Below are 17,615 nucleotides of genomic sequence, written 5' to 3' on the forward strand. Positions count from 1 at the left end.
AAAAGCCTGGTGTCAGAACGTTTTCTGGTCTCAATCGATAGTTTCTACCCCCGCACACACTCTGAGGGGGGTGAATTTTTTTTTAACTCTACCGTTTTACTGTTATTAGGTTAAAACTCTGGCCAATTAGGGCGCAGAAACGTTGAGTGACAGGTCCGAGCAGCTCCGTGGACAGCTGCTTGGAGGCCAGTGGGCGGGTTCTCGGCCGGCCAATCCAACATGGCGCTGTTCAGGCCTTTACTTACTTTACTTTATTTGTTTATTTGGGTGGGACAGTGCGCATCAATGAACATATAAAAACATGTAAATGTGCCAGATTATAGCAGCAGTGCTCATTTCCATCCGGAGTCCCAAAACATAAAAACAGTACAGTGTAGGGGTGTAACGGTATATGTATTCGTCCCGTGCCGTCACGGTACGGGGGTCACGGTTCGGTGCACACAGTCACACGACGAATACGTCTGAATGAATATTTAAAAAAAAAAAAAAAAAAGTTGAGTCCTCACTCCAACCTAGGTGGCGGTAATGAGCCTCGAAGCTGCCAGCAACCGTCATAACAGACGAAGAAGAGAAGTGATGAGAGAGTGAAGTTAGAGGAGCTGCTGCTTCATTTATGTCACTGTGGCTTCTTAATGAAACACAGCGGCGGCGGCTCGCGACCATAGACTGTGGCAGCTCGCGACTGGCCGACCGGACAAAGTCCGTCGGCGCTGTTTCACGGACGCACTGCGTCGCTAGAAACGCATCAAACACGTTACGCATGTTCACCCGCCTCCCCTCCCTCCCTCCCACATGTCTAGTGAAGGAAAAAGACAGACAACTTGTGTGTAACAACTTATCCCGCTGCTTTTAAGCCTCTTGACAACACAGACAGGAACAGAAACATCACCAAAGCAACTGGCATCTAGTCTAAGTTAACTGTGTAAACCAACATTGATGTTAGTTTCTTGTTTTTTTAATAATAGCCTAGTTGTCAGTTGTCAAGTGCAAGTTTTTTCTCCTCTAGAATTAATGAATGGCATGATAACACTCCTAATGCACTTGTTTAATTTTATATTCTATTTTTTTAAATTTACTTTTATAACACAAGACAGATTTTAGTTTTACATTTAATAGTGTCCGAAACCGTACCGAACCGTGACCCCTGAACCGAGGTACGTACCGAACCGTGACTTTTGTGTACCGTTACACCCCTAGTACAGTGACAGAAAAACATAGTATTATAAACGACATAACAATGCAGACAACAAGGACATAACAAGACGACTATAACGAGATAAATCATGGCCGCCATATTGGAGTCACAAAAACGATTCCCCAAAACCAATGGCTGACGTCACGGATGCTACGTCCATGTTTGTAACAGTCTATGGTCAGAACTGGTACCTTGGTCCAGGCTTTGCCCTCCACCGTCTTCTTCTCGATCCAGTAGCTCTTCACCCTGTCGCCTCCGTCACACTCCGGAGCTTTCCATGTGAGTCTGCAGGTTCCTCTGGTGACGTCGGTCACCTTCACGTCTCTGGGAGGTCCGGGCAGGTCTGCATGTCCACAGGGCAAGACATTCATTAAAGACACTCAGTAGTTTATTTCCACTGCAAAAACTCAAAATCTTACCAAGAATATTTGTCTTATTTCTAGTCAAAATAAATCTAATTATACTTAAAATAAGACTCATCACATAAAAAGCAGCTTGTTTTTAGACACTTTTTACTTCTTTCAAGCAGATTTTCACTTGAAATAAGTAGAAAAATCTGATAGTGGAGCAAGTTTTTCTTTCTTATCCACAAGTTTCCGAACGTCATCTATGGTCAAAACCGGCTTCCGGTTTTGCCGGTTTGGTGGAATTGTACGTTTACGTTTCCATGGTTTTCAGTCGTTGTCATAGTTGCGGCTTTTAACACAAATGTCAATTTGTGTGATATCCACTGTTAAAAGCTGGTTTGATGATCCATACGTTTTACAGATTTTCATTGAAAAAAAGAAGAAGAAAGAAATCCATGCATTTACAGCGACTACCGAAACCATGGAAACGTAAACATAAAATTCCACCGGAAGAGCAAAACCGGCAAAACAGGCTACGTTTGACGTTCGGAAAAAGGTGGATTACAAGCATAAAAAACATGCTTTCACTGGCAGATTTTTCTACTTATTTCAAGTGAAAATTAGTTTGAAACAAATGAAAATGATCTAAAAACAAGTTCATTTGTATGTGATGAGTCTTATTTGAAGTGGAATGAGATTAGTTTTGACTAGAAATGAGACATTTTGACAAGAAATAAGACAAATATTCTTGGAAAGATTTTGAGTTTTTGCAGTAAACTCATATTAGCCTAGTCTTATTTCTACCATGAGCCAGATGAAGTAGTATGTGAGTGTTGAAGTCCGTGCATGTGTACGTACCGAGCACGTTGACTCGGACCTTGACCACCTTGTGGCCCGCGGGGCTCTCGGCGTTGATGATGTAGCGGCCGCTGTGGTTCAGTTTGCTGTCGGGAATCACAATCACCGACGTTGTGTCTGTGGAGTGGATCTGAGAGGAACAGCAGAGTTAGAAATCACTACTTTGTACATAACATCATTATTATTATTATTATTTTTATTATTATTAAGCTTTCTTAAAAGTTGAAGGTGTTGAATTAACTAGACGTTCTAACAAACACAAACACTGTTCACGGGGTTGAGATCTCATCCCAAGTGAAAGTAGTGTGTGATCATAAGTTTAAGTTTAAGTTTAAGTTTATTTCGGACATGTTAAAAGAAATAAAACATAATACAGAAATGGACAGACATAACAAATAAAAACTTTGCAAGGACAACATATGAACAAAAAAATTAAATTAAATTAAATAAATTGAAAATAAAGATAATTTGATTTTTTTGTTTGTTTGTTTTTTCATATCCAAAAAGGAGTGGGAAGAAGTAAAACTTATTTACTCCCACCCCTTATTCATAAATTATCTATCAAGTTATCTAGTCATTATAGTCTATACAGTAAGTTAATTTATGAGTTATTTAACTGGATTTATTCTAATATATTATTATATTTATATACAAGTAGATTTATTCTAACATATGATTACTAATCTTTATCTCTCTATATAGTCATATACATATAAAAACATATACAAACACATTCATACATACAAAGACAAACTGAAAGTAACACGAACAGAGCAACAAATAAACCAAGTGGGTAAATAATAAAACCCAAATAAATAATAATAATAAGCACCTTGTACATACTGAGAATACTTTCTTTGTATTTCTTAGACTGACCTCTGAGTCGATGGGCAGCGTGTGCAGCTCGTTCTTCTTCTCCGTCTCCGCGGTTCCGTCGAAGGTCCATGTGACTTTGGGAACGGGTCGGCCGGTGATGGTGGCGGGAATCCTGATGGGCGTTCCCGCTCTGCAGTTCAGCAGATCGTGAGCGGTCACGTCCAGAGTCACGTTGGGCTCGACTGGAGGACACACAGAAACATACAGGATGTGGTGTGAGAGTCACAGGATGAAGCACATCCAGAACACATAACAGCCTGGGGTTCTGAGTAGGGCTGCACCGAATGGCATCTTTTTGGCCGAAGCCGAATACCGAATAAAATCAAAACGCTTGGCCGAATAACCGAATAATACCGAATACCGAAAGTGGTTTTAAAGTTTTAAATAAAATATTTTTTTAGACTTCATTTTCAAAGAAAGTTAATGTTTATTGACTATTCTGACAGTTTTTGAATATTCCAGTTGCCGTTGCTCATCAAAAAAGCACAACAAGTAAGTAAATAGAGTTTTTTATTTATATCGGCCCATTGTGAGTGCTGAAAGATCTATGCAAGTACATTCTAAAAAAACCCAAGTGTCTTTTCAAACAGTGGTTCCTAACCTTTCTTGGTCAGATTTTTTTTTTTTAATTCATCAATTAGGCTGCTAGACATTTCAGGCGACCTCATTTGAATTTCAGGCGACCCCACGTGGGGTCCCGACCCCAAGGTTGGGAAACACTGTTTCTCACCGTCTCTCCCTTTCGTAGCCTACAGCATGCTGTTCAGGGTGTTTGGTTTTGGTTTTTAAATGATTTATAAAAAGGCGCGTTGCTACGGGAACGGTTCCCTCAGAGCGGTTGATATAACAGAGTGGCGACAGCTTTTGATGTCGCCACTCTGGAGCTCCTGGAGCGACGTGCAACGGTGCGCGGTCGCTGTGCAGCTTCCCCCCCCCACTGCTCTTGTTGCTGTTGTTTTTCCAGCAGTAGGAGTCACTTACTAATAAAGCTCCATGAGGTTTAAGCTGCCGTTTCCATCGTCACGCGATCGCTTATTTATCAGACTTTTTTTTTTTCTTCTTTAATATTCGGCCTTGCTTTGCGCTCATTCCACCGAAGGCCGAATGTTGCTTTTTTTTGCAATATTCGGCCGAATATATTCAGTTACCGAATATTGGGTGCATCCCTAGTTCTGAGTGTTAAGATCTACGTGGAAAAAGAAAAAGAAAGCTCCAAGCTTCACACTGACGGGTGATGACTCAAATATCAAACTGGAAGGAGAAGCAGCTCAGTGTTAAGCTTTGCTAGAGGTCGCGTCGTGTCGTGTCGTGTCGTGTCGTGTCGTGTCGTGTCGTGTCGTGTCGTGTCGTGTCGTGTCGTGTTGTGTTGTGTTGTGTGAGAGGAACTCTATCTCTGCTAGAGGTTGTGTTGTGTTGTGTTGTGTTGCGTTGTGTTGTGTTGTGTTGTGTTGTGTTGTGTGAGAGGAGCTAGAGGTTGTGTTGTGTTGTGTTGTGTTGTGTTGTGTTGTGTTGTGTCGTGTCGTGTCGTGTCGTGTCGTGTCGTGTCGTGTCGTGTCGTGTCGTGTTGTGTTGTGTCGTGTCGTGTCGTGTCGTGTTGTGTTGTGTCGTGTTGTGTTGTGTCGTGTTGTGTTGTGTGAGAGGAGCTAGAGGTTGTGTCGTGTCGTGTCGTGTTGTGTTGTGTTGTGTTGTGTCGTGTTGTGTTGTGTCGTGTTGTGTTGTGTGAGAGGAGCTAGAGGTTGTGTCGTGTCGTGTCGTGTCGTGTCGTGTCGTGTCGTGTCGTGTCGTGTCGTGTTGTGTTGTGTGAGAGGAGCTAGAGGTTGTGTCGTGTCGTGTTGTGTCGTGTCGTGTCGTGTCGTGTCGTGTCGTGTCGTGTCGTGTCGTGTCGTGTTGTGTCGTGTTGTGTTGTGTGAGAGGAGCTAGAGGTTGTGTCGTGTCGTGTCGTGTCGTGTCGTGTCGTGTCGTGTCGTGTCGTGTCGTGTCGTGTTGTGTCGTGTTGTGTTGTGTGAGAGGAGCTAGAGGTTGTGTCGTGTCGTGTCGTGTCGTGTCGTGTCGTGTCGTGTCGTGTCGTGTCGTGTCGTGTTGTGTCGTGTTGTGTTGTGTGAGAGGAGCTAGAGGTTGTGTCGTGTTGTGTCGTGTTGTGTCGTGTCGTGTCGTGTTGTGTCGTGTTGTGTCGTGTCGTGTCGTGTTGTGTTGTGTGAGAGGAGCTAGAGGTTGTGTCGTGTTGTGTCGTGTTGTGTCGTGTCGTGTCGTGTTGTGTCGTGTTGTGTCGTGTCGTGTCGTGTTGTGTTGTGTGAGAGGAGCTAGAGGTTGTGTCGTGTCGTGTCGTGTCGTGTCGTGTCGTGTCGTGTCGTGTCGTGTCGTGTCGTGTCGTGTTGTGTTGTGTGAGAGGAGCTAGAGGTTGTGTCGTGTCGTGTCGTGTCGTGTCGTGTCGTGTCGTGTCGTGTCGTGTCGTGTCGTGTTGTGTCGTGTTGTGTCGTGTTGTGTTGTGTGAGAGGAGCTAGAGGTTGTGTCGTGTCGTGTCGTGTCGTGTCGTGTCGTGTCGTGTCGTGTCGTGTCGTGTCGTGTCGTGTCGTGTCGTGTCGTGTCGTGTTGTGTCGTGTTGTGTTGTGTTGTGTGAGAGGAGCTAGAGGTTGTGTCGTGTTGTGTCGTGTTGTGTTGTGTCGTGTCGTGTTGTGTTGTGTCGTGTTGTGTTGTGTGAGAGGAGCTAGAGGTTGTGTCGTGTTGTGTCGTGTCGTGTCGTGTCGTGTCGTGTCGTGTCGTGTTGTGTCGTGTCGTGTCGTGTTGTGTTGTGTGAGAGGAGCTAGAGGTTGTGTCGTGTCGTGTCGTGTCGTGTCGTGTCGTGTCGTGTCGTGTCGTGTCGTGTCGTGTCGTGTCGTGTCGTGTTGTGTTGTGTTGTGTTGTGTGAGAGGAGCTAGAGGTTGTGTCGTGTCGTGTCGTGTCGTGTCGTGTCGTGTCGTGTCGTGTCGTGTCGTGTCGTGTCGTGTTGTGTCGTGTTGTGTTGTGTGAGAGGAGCTAGAGGTTGTGTCGTGTCGTGTCGTGTCGTGTCGTGTCGTGTCGTGTCGTGTCGTGTCGTGTCGTGTCGTGTTGTGTCGTGTTGTGTTGTGTGAGAGGAGCTAGAGGTTGTGTCGTGTCGTGTCGTGTCGTGTCGTGTCGTGTCGTGTCGTGTCGTGTCGTGTCGTGTCGTGTCGTGTTGTGTCGTGTTGTGTTGTGTTGTGTGAGAGGAGCTAGAGGTTGTGTCGTGTCGTGTCGTGTCGTGTCGTGTCGTGTCGTGTCGTGTCGTGTCGTGTCGTGTCGTGTTGTGTTGTGTGAGAGGAACTCTATCTCTGCTAGAGGTTGTGTTGTGTTGTGTTGTGTTGCGTTGTGTTGTGTTGTGTTGTGTTGTGTTGTGTTGTGTTGTGTTGTGTTGTGTGAGAGGAGCTAGAGGTTGTGTTGTGTTGTGTTGTGTCGTGTCGTGTTGTGTTGTGTTGTGTTGTGTGAGAGGAGCTAGAGGTTGTGTTGTGTTGTGTTGTGTTGTGTTGTGTTGTGTCGTGTCGTGTCGTGTCGTGTCGTGTCGTGTCGTGTCGTGTCGTGTCGTGTCGTGTCGTGTCGTGTTGTGTTGTGTCGTGTCGTGTCGTGTCGTGTTGTGTTGTGTCGTGTTGTGTTGTGTCGTGTTGTGTTGTGTGAGAGGAGCTAGAGGTTGTGTCGTGTCGTGTCGTGTTGTGTTGTGTTGTGTTGTGTCGTGTTGTGTTGTGTCGTGTTGTGTTGTGTGAGAGGAGCTAGAGGTTGTGTCGTGTCGTGTCGTGTCGTGTCGTGTCGTGTCGTGTCGTGTCGTGTCGTGTCGTGTCGTGTCGTGTTGTGTTGTGTGAGAGGAGCTAGAGGTTGTGTCGTGTCGTGTCGTGTCGTGTCGTGTCGTGTCGTGTCGTGTCGTGTCGTGTCGTGTCGTGTCGTGTTGTGTCGTGTTGTGTTGTGTGAGAGGAGCTAGAGGTTGTGTCGTGTCGTGTCGTGTCGTGTCGTGTCGTGTCGTGTCGTGTCGTGTTGTGTCGTGTCGTGTCGTGTCGTGTCGTGTCGTGTCGTGTCGTGTCGTGTCGTGTCGTGTCGTGTTGTGTCGTGTTGTGTTGTGTTGTGTGAGAGGAGCTAGAGGTTGTGTCGTGTTGTGTCGTGTTGTGTTGTGTCGTGTCGTGTTGTGTTGTGTCGTGTTGTGTTGTGTGAGAGGAGCTAGAGGTTGTGTCGTGTTGTGTCGTGTTGTGTCGTGTCGTGTCGTGTTGTGTCGTGTCGTGTCGTGTTGTGTTGTGTGAGAGGAGCTAGAGGTTGTGTCGTGTCGTGTCGTGTCGTGTCGTGTCGTGTCGTGTCGTGTCGTGTCGTGTCGTGTCGTGTCGTGTTGTGTTGTGTTGTGTTGTGTGAGAGGAACTAGAGGTTGTGTTGTGTTGTGTTGTGTTGTGTTGTGTCGTGTCGTGTCGTGTCGTGTCGTGTCGTGTTGTGTTGTGTGAGAGGAGCTAGAGGTTGTGTTGTGTCGTGTTGTGTCGTGTCGTGTCGTGTCGTGTCGTGTCGTGTTGTGTTGTGTTGTGTCGTGTCGTGTTGTGTCGTGTCGTGTCGTGTCGTGTCGTGTCGTGTTGTGTTGTGTCGTGTCGTGTTGTGTTGTGTTGTGTTGTGTGAGAGGAGCTAGAGGTTGTGTTGTGTTGTGTTGTGTTGTGTTGTGTTGTGTTGCGTTGTGTGAGAGGAACTAGAGGTTGTGTTGTGTTGTGTTGTGTTGTGTTGTGTTGTGTCGTGTTGTGTTGTGTTGTGTTGTGTTGTGTCGTGTTGTGTTGTGTTGTGTCGTGTTGTGTTGTGTTGTGTTGTGTTGTGTCGTGTCGTGTTGTGTGAGAGGAGCTAGAGGTTGTGTTGTGTTGTGTTGTGTTGTGTCGTGTCGTGTTGTGTCGTGTCGTGTTGTGTTGTGTGAGAGGAGCTAGAGGTTGTGTTGTGTTGTGTTGTGTTGTGTCGTGTCGTGTTGTGTTGTGTCGTGTTGTGTTGTGTCGTGTCGTGTTGTGTCGTGTCGTGTTGTGTTGTGTGAGAGGAGCTAGAGGTTGTGTTGTGTTGTGTTGTGTTGTGTCGTGTCGTGTTGTGTTGTGTCGTGTTGTGTTGTGTCGTGTTGTGTTGTGTGAGAGGAGCTAGAGGTTGTGTTGTGTCGTGTTGTGTCGTGTCGTGTCGTGTCGTGTTGTGTTGTGTTGTGTCGTGTTGTGTTGTGTTGTGTGAGAGGAGCTAGAGGTTGTGTTGTGTCGTGTTGTGTTGCGTTGTGTGAGAGGAACTCTTGTCTTACTCAGGATGTCCTTCACCAGGACGTCAGAGGTCTTGTTGTGTTGTGTTGTGTGAGAGGAACTAGAGGTTGTGTTGTGTTGTGTTGTGTTGTGTTGTGTGTCTCTTACTCAGGATGTCCTTCACCAGGACGTCAGAGGTCTTGTTGTGTTGTGTTGTGTGAGTGTTGTGTGTCTCTTACTCAGGATGTCCTTCACCAGGACGTCAGAGGTCTTGGCGGGCTCTGAGTTGCCGGCGGCGTTGACGGCGTAGATCCTGAACTTGACCTTCTTTCCCTCCTTCAGGTCGGGGACGGTGATCTGGGTGGCCGGGTGCAGCTTGTCGGGGTTGACCCTCCTCCAGTCAGGAGAGCCCTCCTCATGGACCTCCACGATGTAGCCCTTCAGCGGGCTGCCGCCGTCTCTGTCCGGGGGGCTCCAGCTCAGAGTCACGCTGCTCTTCGTCTTGTCCTTCACCTCGGGGGATCCCGGGGGGCTGGGGGGGTCTGAGAGAGGAGCACAGTGGAGCTCAGTCTCATTACTGCACTCACATGGATCTACTAACTATGGGTTTTTTCCTGAATGTGGAGAAGTACACTGCAAAAACTCTACATCTTTCCAAGAATATTTGTCTTATTTCTTGTCAAAATGTCTCATTTCTAGTCAAAACTAATCTCTTTACACTTTAAATAAGACTCATCACCTAAAAATGAACTTGTTTTTAGATCATTTTCACTTGTTTCAAACTAATTTTCACTTGAAATAAGTAGAAAAATCTGCCAGTGACAGGAAGTTGTTTTGTGTTTGTAATAAGAAAGAAAAACTTGCTCCACTGTCAGATTTTTCTACTTATTTCAAGTAGAAAATTTGCTTGAAAAAAGTAAAAAGTGTCTAAAAAAACAAGCTACTTTTTATTTCATGAGTCTTATTTTATGTAGAATGACATTTGTTTTGACTAGAAATGAATTTTTGCAGTGTAGCAGATGCTGCACTGCAAAAACTCAAAATTTAACGAAGAATATTTGTCTTATTTCTAGTCAAAACTAATCTCTTTCTACTTAAAATAAGACTCATGAAATAAAAAGCAGCTTGTTTTTAGACACTTTGTACTTTTCAAGCAGATTTTCACTTGAAATAAGTAGAAAAATCTGATAGTGGATCAAGTTTTTCTTTCTTTTTTCTACTTATTTCAAGTGAAAATTAGTTTGAAACAAGTGAAAATGATCTTAAAACAAGTAAATATTTTGGTGATGAGTCTTATTTTAAGTGGAAAGAGGTTAGTTTTGACTAGACATTAGACATTTTGACAAGAAATACGACATTTATATTCTTTGAAAGACGTAGAGTTTTTGCAGTGTGGGTTGGGTTAACTTAAAACCACTCACTGCATGGATCCACAGCGAAGCGGCACTCGCTGGCCTCGCTGGGCGGTCCGACGCCGGCGGCGTTGCACGCTGCGATCCTGAACTGGTACTCGGCTCCTTCGATGAGCTTGAGCACGGTGTGCTGCAGGCCCTTCACCGCCGGCTTGGTGACCGGGGAGCGGTTGACGCGGCCCCAGTAGACGGCGCCGCGCTCCCTCTTCTCCAGCCAGTAGCCCTGGATGGTGGAGCCGCCGTTGTCCAGCGGCGGCTCCCAGGTCAGCGTCATGGTGGTGGCCGTCGCTCCGATGATCTTGGGGAAGCGCGGGGGTCCGGGGAGGCCGAACGGATCCTTCAGCTGGACCTTCTCAGAGTCGCAGCCGTCGCTGACGCCGAACTTGTTCTCCGCTTTGATCCTGAACTGGTAGGAACCGTTCAAGTCCATTTTGTAGACCTGAAGAAGCAGCAGGAAACAAAGGTTTTAGTGAAACATGGGATGAGACGACAGATTATGAACATGTTTCACTGATCAATATCTTCACACATTCTGTTTTATGGCGCTGGTATTTCTTGCTGTTTTGATACAAGCGATGACTAATGACACATTCACTGCAAAAACTCAAAATCCTTCCAAGAATATTTGTCTTATTTCTTGTCAAAATGTCTCATTTCTAGTCAAAACTAAACTCCTTCCACTTAAAATAAGACTCATCACCTAAAAATGATCTTGTTTTTAGATAATTTTCACTTGTTTCAAACTAATTTTCACTTGAAATAAGTAGAAAAATCTGCCAGTGAAAACACGTTTTTTGTGTTTGTAATAAGAAAGAAAAACTTGCTCCACTATCAGATTTTTCTACTTATTTCAAGTGAAAATCTGCTTGAAAGAAGTAAAAAGTGTCTAAAAACAAGCTGCTTTTAATGTGATGAGTCTTATTTTAAGTATAATTAGATTTGTTTTGACTAGAAATAAGACAAATAGTATTGATAAAATTTAGATTTTTTGCAGTGTTAGATTTTTCTGGAGGAACTTTTTTGAAAAAAAAGGAGCTGTATTGAAAAGTAAATGTATTAGTCATGAATATAGTTATTGAAACTACGTCAGAGCTTGAGCCGGTTTTACGCAGCTGACCAGGCTGGGACTGGTCCAACTATCTGGTGTGGAGACTCACTATTTAACCTCACACAAGAGGTTAAATAGTGAGTCTCCACACCAGATAGTTGGACCAGTCCCAGCCTGGTCAGCTGCGTACATGAACTGATGAAGCCTCTTGGATGAGAGGTGAAACGTCTTCCTAGACAAATAACTAAGTCCAGTTGCTTTCGATTTAACCTCCTTTGAAATACGTCAGAGCTTTACATCCCAGCTGTGACTCACCCCGTATCTCCTGTCGATCAGGTTGATGGTGAGAGCGTCAAAGTCAGACTTCTTCTTGCTGGCGTCTCTGCGCTCCACGATGTAGTTGGTGATCTCGCTGCCTCCGTTGTCCGCGGGGGCGTCCCAGGTCAGGTAGCACGAGTCGGCCTTGATGTCCGAGACCACGATGTTCCTCGGGGGGAGCGGACGGTCTGCAGAGTCAGGTTTATGGGTTAATGAGACCGACTTTCTGACCATTCTCACACATCACACTGCAAAAATTCAAAATCTTACCAAGAATATTTGTCTTATTTCTAGTCAAAATGTCATTTCTAGTCAAGATAAATCAAAATATACTTAAAATAAGTATCATCACATAAAAAGCAGCTTGTTTTTAGACACTTTTTACTTCTTTCAAGCAGATTTTCACTTGAAATAAGTAGAAAAATCTGATAGTGGAGCAAGTTTTTCTTTCTAATTACAAGCACAAAAAACTTGCTTTCACTGGCAGATTTTTCTACTTATTTCAAGTGAAAATTAGTTTAAATCAGACTCATCACCTAAAAATTAACTTGTTTTTACACAGTTTTAGATTAGTTTTGACTAGAAATAAGACAAATATTCTTGGAAGGATTTGGAGTTTTTGCAGTGCAGAGCGATTATTCAACTTTGACTCTTACCGAGGATCTCCACTCTGATGACGTGCTGAGCTTTGCCGTAGCAGTTCTCAGCCAGCAGCTTGTAGTTGCCTGAGTCCTGCCTGATGGTTTCTGGGATGGCGATCTTTGTCTTCTGAGTTGTACGGTTTACCTGGCAATGGAGAAAAAAAAAAAAACGTTTCTTTGTCAGCAAGTAAGTAAATCAAGTGAACAGTTCTAGATGAATCCACATAAACCAGAGCAGGATCTAGTTAAAGATGAGTGATTCTCTGTGTAGCAGCAGGTTTATCAAAGCTGTGGAGGATTCTGTGAAACTGCACTGCAAAAACTCTAAATCTTTCACAGAATATTTGTCTTATTTCTTGTCAAAATGTCTCATTTCTAGTCAAAACTAAACTCTTTCCACTTAAAATAAGACTCATCACCTAAAAATGAACTTGTTTTTAGATCATTTTCACTTGTTTCAAACTAATTTTCACTTGAAATAAGTAGAAAAATCTGCCAGTGAAAGTAAGTTTTTTGTGCTTGTAATAAGAAAGAAAAACTTGCTCCACTATCAGATTTTTCTACTTATTTCAAGTGGAAAATTTGCTTGAAAAAATTAAAAAGTGTCTAAAAACAAGCTACTTTTTAGATGTATTTTAAGTATAATTAGATTTATTTTGACTAGAAATGACTAGTTGAGTTTTTGCAGTGTATAACGTAGTAAGTTGGACACAGATAAAAGTCTTCACCTCCTCAGTCTCCATGGTCATCTTCTCCTCATCGGGCTTCTCGATCACCACGTCGTCCTTCATCCACTGGAGCGTTGGCAGAGGAAGTCCCTTCACCTCAGCTGGGATGTCGATGGCGGCGCCTTTCTTCACGATGATGGCGTTGCTCTTGAAGTACTTCAGGATCGAAATAACCGGAGCAACTGTGGACAACAAGCATTTATTTTGTTAAAAATTCGTTTATTTGGATAAAACCCCTTGAGATGTACCATCTCGTTTTCGAGGGGTCCAAACATATAGACAAACATAGATTCATCAGACAAACATGTTCTCAACAATATAGAAAGAATATTTGTCTTATTTCTTGTAAAAATGTCATTTCTAATCAAAATAAATCTCTTTCCACTTAAAATAAGACTCATCACATTAAAAAGCAGCTTGTTTTTAGACACTTTTTACTTCTTTCAAGCAAATTTTCCACTTTAAATAAGTAGAAAAATCTGATAGTGGAGCAAGTTTTTCTTTCTTATTACAAGCACAAAAAACCTGCTTTCACTGGCAGATTTTTCTACTTATTTCAATTGAAAATTAGTTTGAAACAAGTGAAAATGATCTAAAAACAAGTTCGTTTTAGGTGATGAGTCTTATTTAAAGTGGAAAGAGTTTAGTTTTGACTAGAAATGAGACATTTTGACTAGAAATAAGACAAATATTCTTGGAAAGATGTCGAGTTTTTGCAGTGTGAGACTGAAATGACAGTATATAAAGATTAGTGTCAGTTCAACAAATCAGAAATGCATCTTCAGTGAAAACAGGAAGAGGTCACCATGAGATGAGAAGACAGAGCACGAGTTGCTTTTGTGTGAATATACTATGTATCATTATTCTAACACAAGATTGTAAGAAGTTTCCTACTTTCATCGTCCTGGATCTTGACGGTGATGGGCTTGGACGGCTCTCCGTCCCCGACCTCGTTGACGGCTTTGACGCGGAACTGGTACTCCTGGTTCTCGGACAGGTTCTCGATGGTCCCGCAGCACTCGGGGAAGATCTTCCTGTTGGCCACGTCGAACTCGTTGCTGTCGGCCCTCATCTTCTCCACGTAGTAGCCTCTGATGGGGCTGCCCCCGTCGGTGCGGGGCGGCTGCCAGGCCAGAGTGATGCTGGTCTTCCCTCTGTCGGTGTAGTGCAGCTTCTCCGGGGCGGACGGAGTTCCTGAAACACATCGATAGGGTTAGGACACGGCTCTTTGAACTGACCAGCAAACAGTATTAGATTTCTTTGGTACTTATTAGGGCTGGGACGATACGCTTTTCTCCCGATTCGATTCTTCTATGATTTTTTGGATGACGATTCGATTTAAATTGGGATTCTACGATATTGCCCATTCTCTCTATGATTTTTAGTCTTTAGCATTTTTAACATTTATCTGCACACAAACACTGTAGGAGCCTATAAATTAACATACTCCATTATAAAGTGAACTTAAACCCTTTTCAAAACCTGGACTCTCTGTATTTAAAAAAGGCGAACAAATGCACATTGCACAATATTTTTTTAAAATCCCTCCCAAAAAAACGATTTTTGAAAAAAAAAATCGTCAAAAAAGATATCGCGATATTTATGTGAACCGATTATGTCTCCCACCCCTAGTACTTATTACTCTTACTTGAATACATTTCTAAGACAAATATTTTTACTTTTACTCGAGTTAATTTCTAGGAAGGCTGAAAAGTACTCGTTACTTTCAGGTCTTTTACTTTTGGATACTTAAGTACCTTTAAAAGCAAGTACATTTTTACTCTTACTCGAGTAACTTGTCAACTGAGCTACTTTTACTTGTAACGGAGTAAGTTTTGACTAGAGCGCTGGAAAAGAGAGTAGCGACACCTCCATTGACTCCCGTGGTAAGGGTTTAAGGGTTTAAGGGTTTAAGGGTTTTGCGCCCCTAGTGGCAGGATATGGGTATTGCAAAAGTGCCCAGAAAACCCATTCACTCCAATGTATGTGTGTTGCCCACTTTAGGTGTCTTGGTCATATCAAATTATACTTATAATTTGTTTATTACAAAATGTAGATTGAAACATTAATGTAGACAACTGTTTTTTTTTTACTCTCCTATGTGTTAATGTTTATCTGTAAAGGATCCTCAATGATGCTATTAACGTGGGTGATCTATAAATGTCCTTAAATTATTGAAAACACCACACTGCTCATTCACCAACAATGCAGAGATGTCAGTTCTTTTGCAATCCCATATTCCTCCACCAGGAGGCGCTGCCATTGGACCAATGCTGTCCTTACTCTCTGTTACAGAGCTCTAGCATTGACCAGTAGTATTTGTACTCTTACCATCCATCTCTAGTGGGAAGTCATGTTAGGATTTACCTTTGGGGTCCTCTGCCAGGATGGGTCCGAGGTCGGCCGGAGCTCCGTCTCCGTACTTGTTCCTAGCGACGACTCTGAAGTCGTACTCCTCGCCGGCCAGCAGCCCCTGCACGTCACACTTACAGGACGCCATCTCTATGGGCTGGCGGAACAGCTTCATCTTGGCGTCCTTCCTCAGCACCTCGTAGCCGATGATGTCGCTGCCGCCGTTGTCCAGCGGGTCGGACCACGTCAGCGTGATGTTCTTCTTGGTCACCGTGATGGTCTTCAGGTCCACCACCGGCCCCGGGACGTCTGTAGGAGGAACAGAGGAACCGTCGCGTTCATCTCATCGTTGTATATCTGAACGTCTGACTCAAAGCACTTTAGAGACTTTAGAGACTGTGCAATATTGAATTGTATTGTCTTATTGTTGTTGACTGTGTGTCTTTCTTTTTTTATCTTCATTGATGTTTTTAACCACATGGATGTTTGCATTTGAATTTCGTTTATACCTTGGTATGAATGACAATAAAGGAATTCAATTCAATTCAATTCAATTCAATTCAAAGTGCAAAGTGCTTGCATTGCTGCACCCCCATTTCATCTATCCATCCCTGACAGTTTTTTTGCGCACTGTAGCACTTTATTACACTGTATTACACTGTATTATATTTGGTTTTGTTGTGTTCTCAACCCAACACTGCAAAAACTCAAACTCTTACCAAGAACATTTGTCTTATTTCTAGTCGAAACAATCTAATTCTACTAAAAATAAGACTCACATTAAAAAGCAGCTTGTTTTTAGACACTTTTTTACTTCTTTCAAGCAGATTTTCACTTTAAATAAGTAGAAAAATCTGATAGTGGAGCAAGTTTTTCTTTCTTATTACAAGCACAAAAAACTTGCTTTCACTGGCAGATTTTTCTACTTATTTCAAGTGAAAATTAGTTTGAAACAAGTGAAAATGATCTAAAAACAAGTTAATTTTTAGGTGATGAGTCTTATTTTAAGTGGAAAGAGATTCGTTTTGACTAAAATTGAGACATTTTGACAAGAAATAAGACAAATATTCTTGGAAAGATGTAGAGTTTTTGCAGTGTTGGGTATGTTGTATGTTGTGTGGTGTTTAACACTGACCCATGACGTCCACTTTGGTCTCGGCGGCCTTCGTCCCGCTGCTGTTGGTGCCGGAGATCTTGTATTTTCCGTGATCGGCCCTGACGGCCTTCTTGATGAACAGCGAGCTGTTTTTACCCACGGTCTCCACGATCATCCTCTCCGGGTCCACGTCGGCCTCGTCCTTGGCCCACTTCACCTCGGGCTGGGGTCTCCCGGTCACCACGGCAGGGAGCCTCAGAGACTCGCCGGCCTTGATCATGACGCCGTTCTTCACGGAGTCGTCAAAGTCCACGGCTGGCGGTTCTAAACGGGGAAGACAAGACAGCAGCGAGGACTGTTAGTTTCATATCAACAACATGAATCTTCAGGAAGTAGTGGCACAAGTGTTGTATTTACACTGCAAAAACTCAAAATCTTTCCAAGAATATTTGTCTTATTTCTTGTCAAAATGTCTCATTTCTAGTCAAAACTAAACTCTTTCTACTTAAAATAAGACTCATCACCTAAAAATGAACTTGTTTTTAGATCATTTTCACTTGTTTCAAACTAATTTTCACTTGAAATAAGTAGAAAAATCTGCCAGTGAAAGTAAGTTTTTTGTGCTTGTAATATGAAAGAAAAACTTGCTCCACTATCAGATTTTTCTACTTATTTCAAGTGAAAATCTGCTTGAAAGAAGTAAAAAGTGTCTAAAATCAAGCTGCTTTTTATGTGATGAGTCTTATTTTAAGTAGAATGAGATTTGTTTTGACTAGAAATAAGACAAATATTCTTGGTAAGATTTTGTATTTTTTCTAGTGCAGATAAAATGCATTACACAAAAATGAGTACTTGTGTATCTTGTCTTTGTTTTCTGAGGTGATGAAGGTGTTTTTACCTTGAGGCTCAGTGACGGTGACCGGCTCGGTGACTCCCGGAGCTCCGGGACCGGCGTCGTTGACGGCGATGACACGGATGTAGTAATCAGCTCCCTCTGTCAGGCCCGTCACCGTGTACGTCAGCTCTTTGCACCTGAACTCGGTGCTGCGAGTCCAGTCCTTCTCTCCAGCCAGAACCTGAGGCCACAGCAAAGAGTTTCATGTCACATTTGGTAATGGAAATTTTTATGTTTATGACCCTTGATTGAACTTTGAAGATGTACACTGCAAAAACTCTACATCTTTCCAAGAATATTTGTCTTATTTCTTGTCAAAACTAAACTCTTTCCACTTAAAATAAAACTCATCACCTAAAAATGAACTTGTTTTTAGATCATTTTCACTTGTTTCAAACTAATTTTCACTTGAAATAAGTAGAAAAATCTGCCAGTGAAAGGAAGTTTTTTGTGCTTGTAATAAGAAAGAAAAACATGCCCCATTATCACATTATTTCTAGTGAAAATCTGCTTGAAAGAAGTACAAAGTGTCTAAAAACAAGCTACTTTGTATGTGATGAGTCTTATTTTAAGTAGAATGAGATTTGTTTTGACTAGAAATAAGACAAATGTTCTTGGTAAGATTTTGAGTTTTTGCAG

At 43.0% G+C, this 17,615-nt stretch overlaps 1 protein-coding gene across 1 annotated transcript in view; it reads right to left on the reverse strand.

Moving 5' to 3' along the window:
* Positions 1–17,615, reverse strand: part of LOC311004175 (titin-like) — a 239,473-nt gene that overhangs the window by 72,484 nt on the left and 149,374 nt on the right. The window contains exons 142-153 of the mRNA XM_083996121.1: positions 16,980–17,157; positions 16,121–16,405; positions 15,001–15,294; positions 13,528–13,827; positions 12,634–12,815; positions 11,921–12,050; positions 11,262–11,452; positions 9,908–10,337; positions 8,726–9,028; positions 3,277–3,458; positions 2,401–2,530; positions 1,387–1,538 (exon numbers count right to left, since the gene is read on the reverse strand). Of these exons, the coding sequence (XP_083852247.1) occupies positions 1,387–1,538; positions 2,401–2,530; positions 3,277–3,458; positions 8,726–9,028; positions 9,908–10,337; positions 11,262–11,452; positions 11,921–12,050; positions 12,634–12,815; positions 13,528–13,827; positions 15,001–15,294; positions 16,121–16,405; positions 16,980–17,157 (2,757 nt within the window). The remainder of the gene's footprint in view (positions 1–1,386; positions 1,539–2,400; positions 2,531–3,276; positions 3,459–8,725; positions 9,029–9,907; positions 10,338–11,261; positions 11,453–11,920; positions 12,051–12,633; positions 12,816–13,527; positions 13,828–15,000; positions 15,295–16,120; positions 16,406–16,979; positions 17,158–17,615) is intronic.

The sequence above is a fragment of the Trachurus trachurus genome (genome assembly GCF_905171665.1).
Source record: "Trachurus trachurus genome assembly, chromosome: 21".
Taxonomy (NCBI): domain Eukaryota; kingdom Metazoa; phylum Chordata; class Actinopteri; order Carangiformes; family Carangidae; genus Trachurus; species Trachurus trachurus.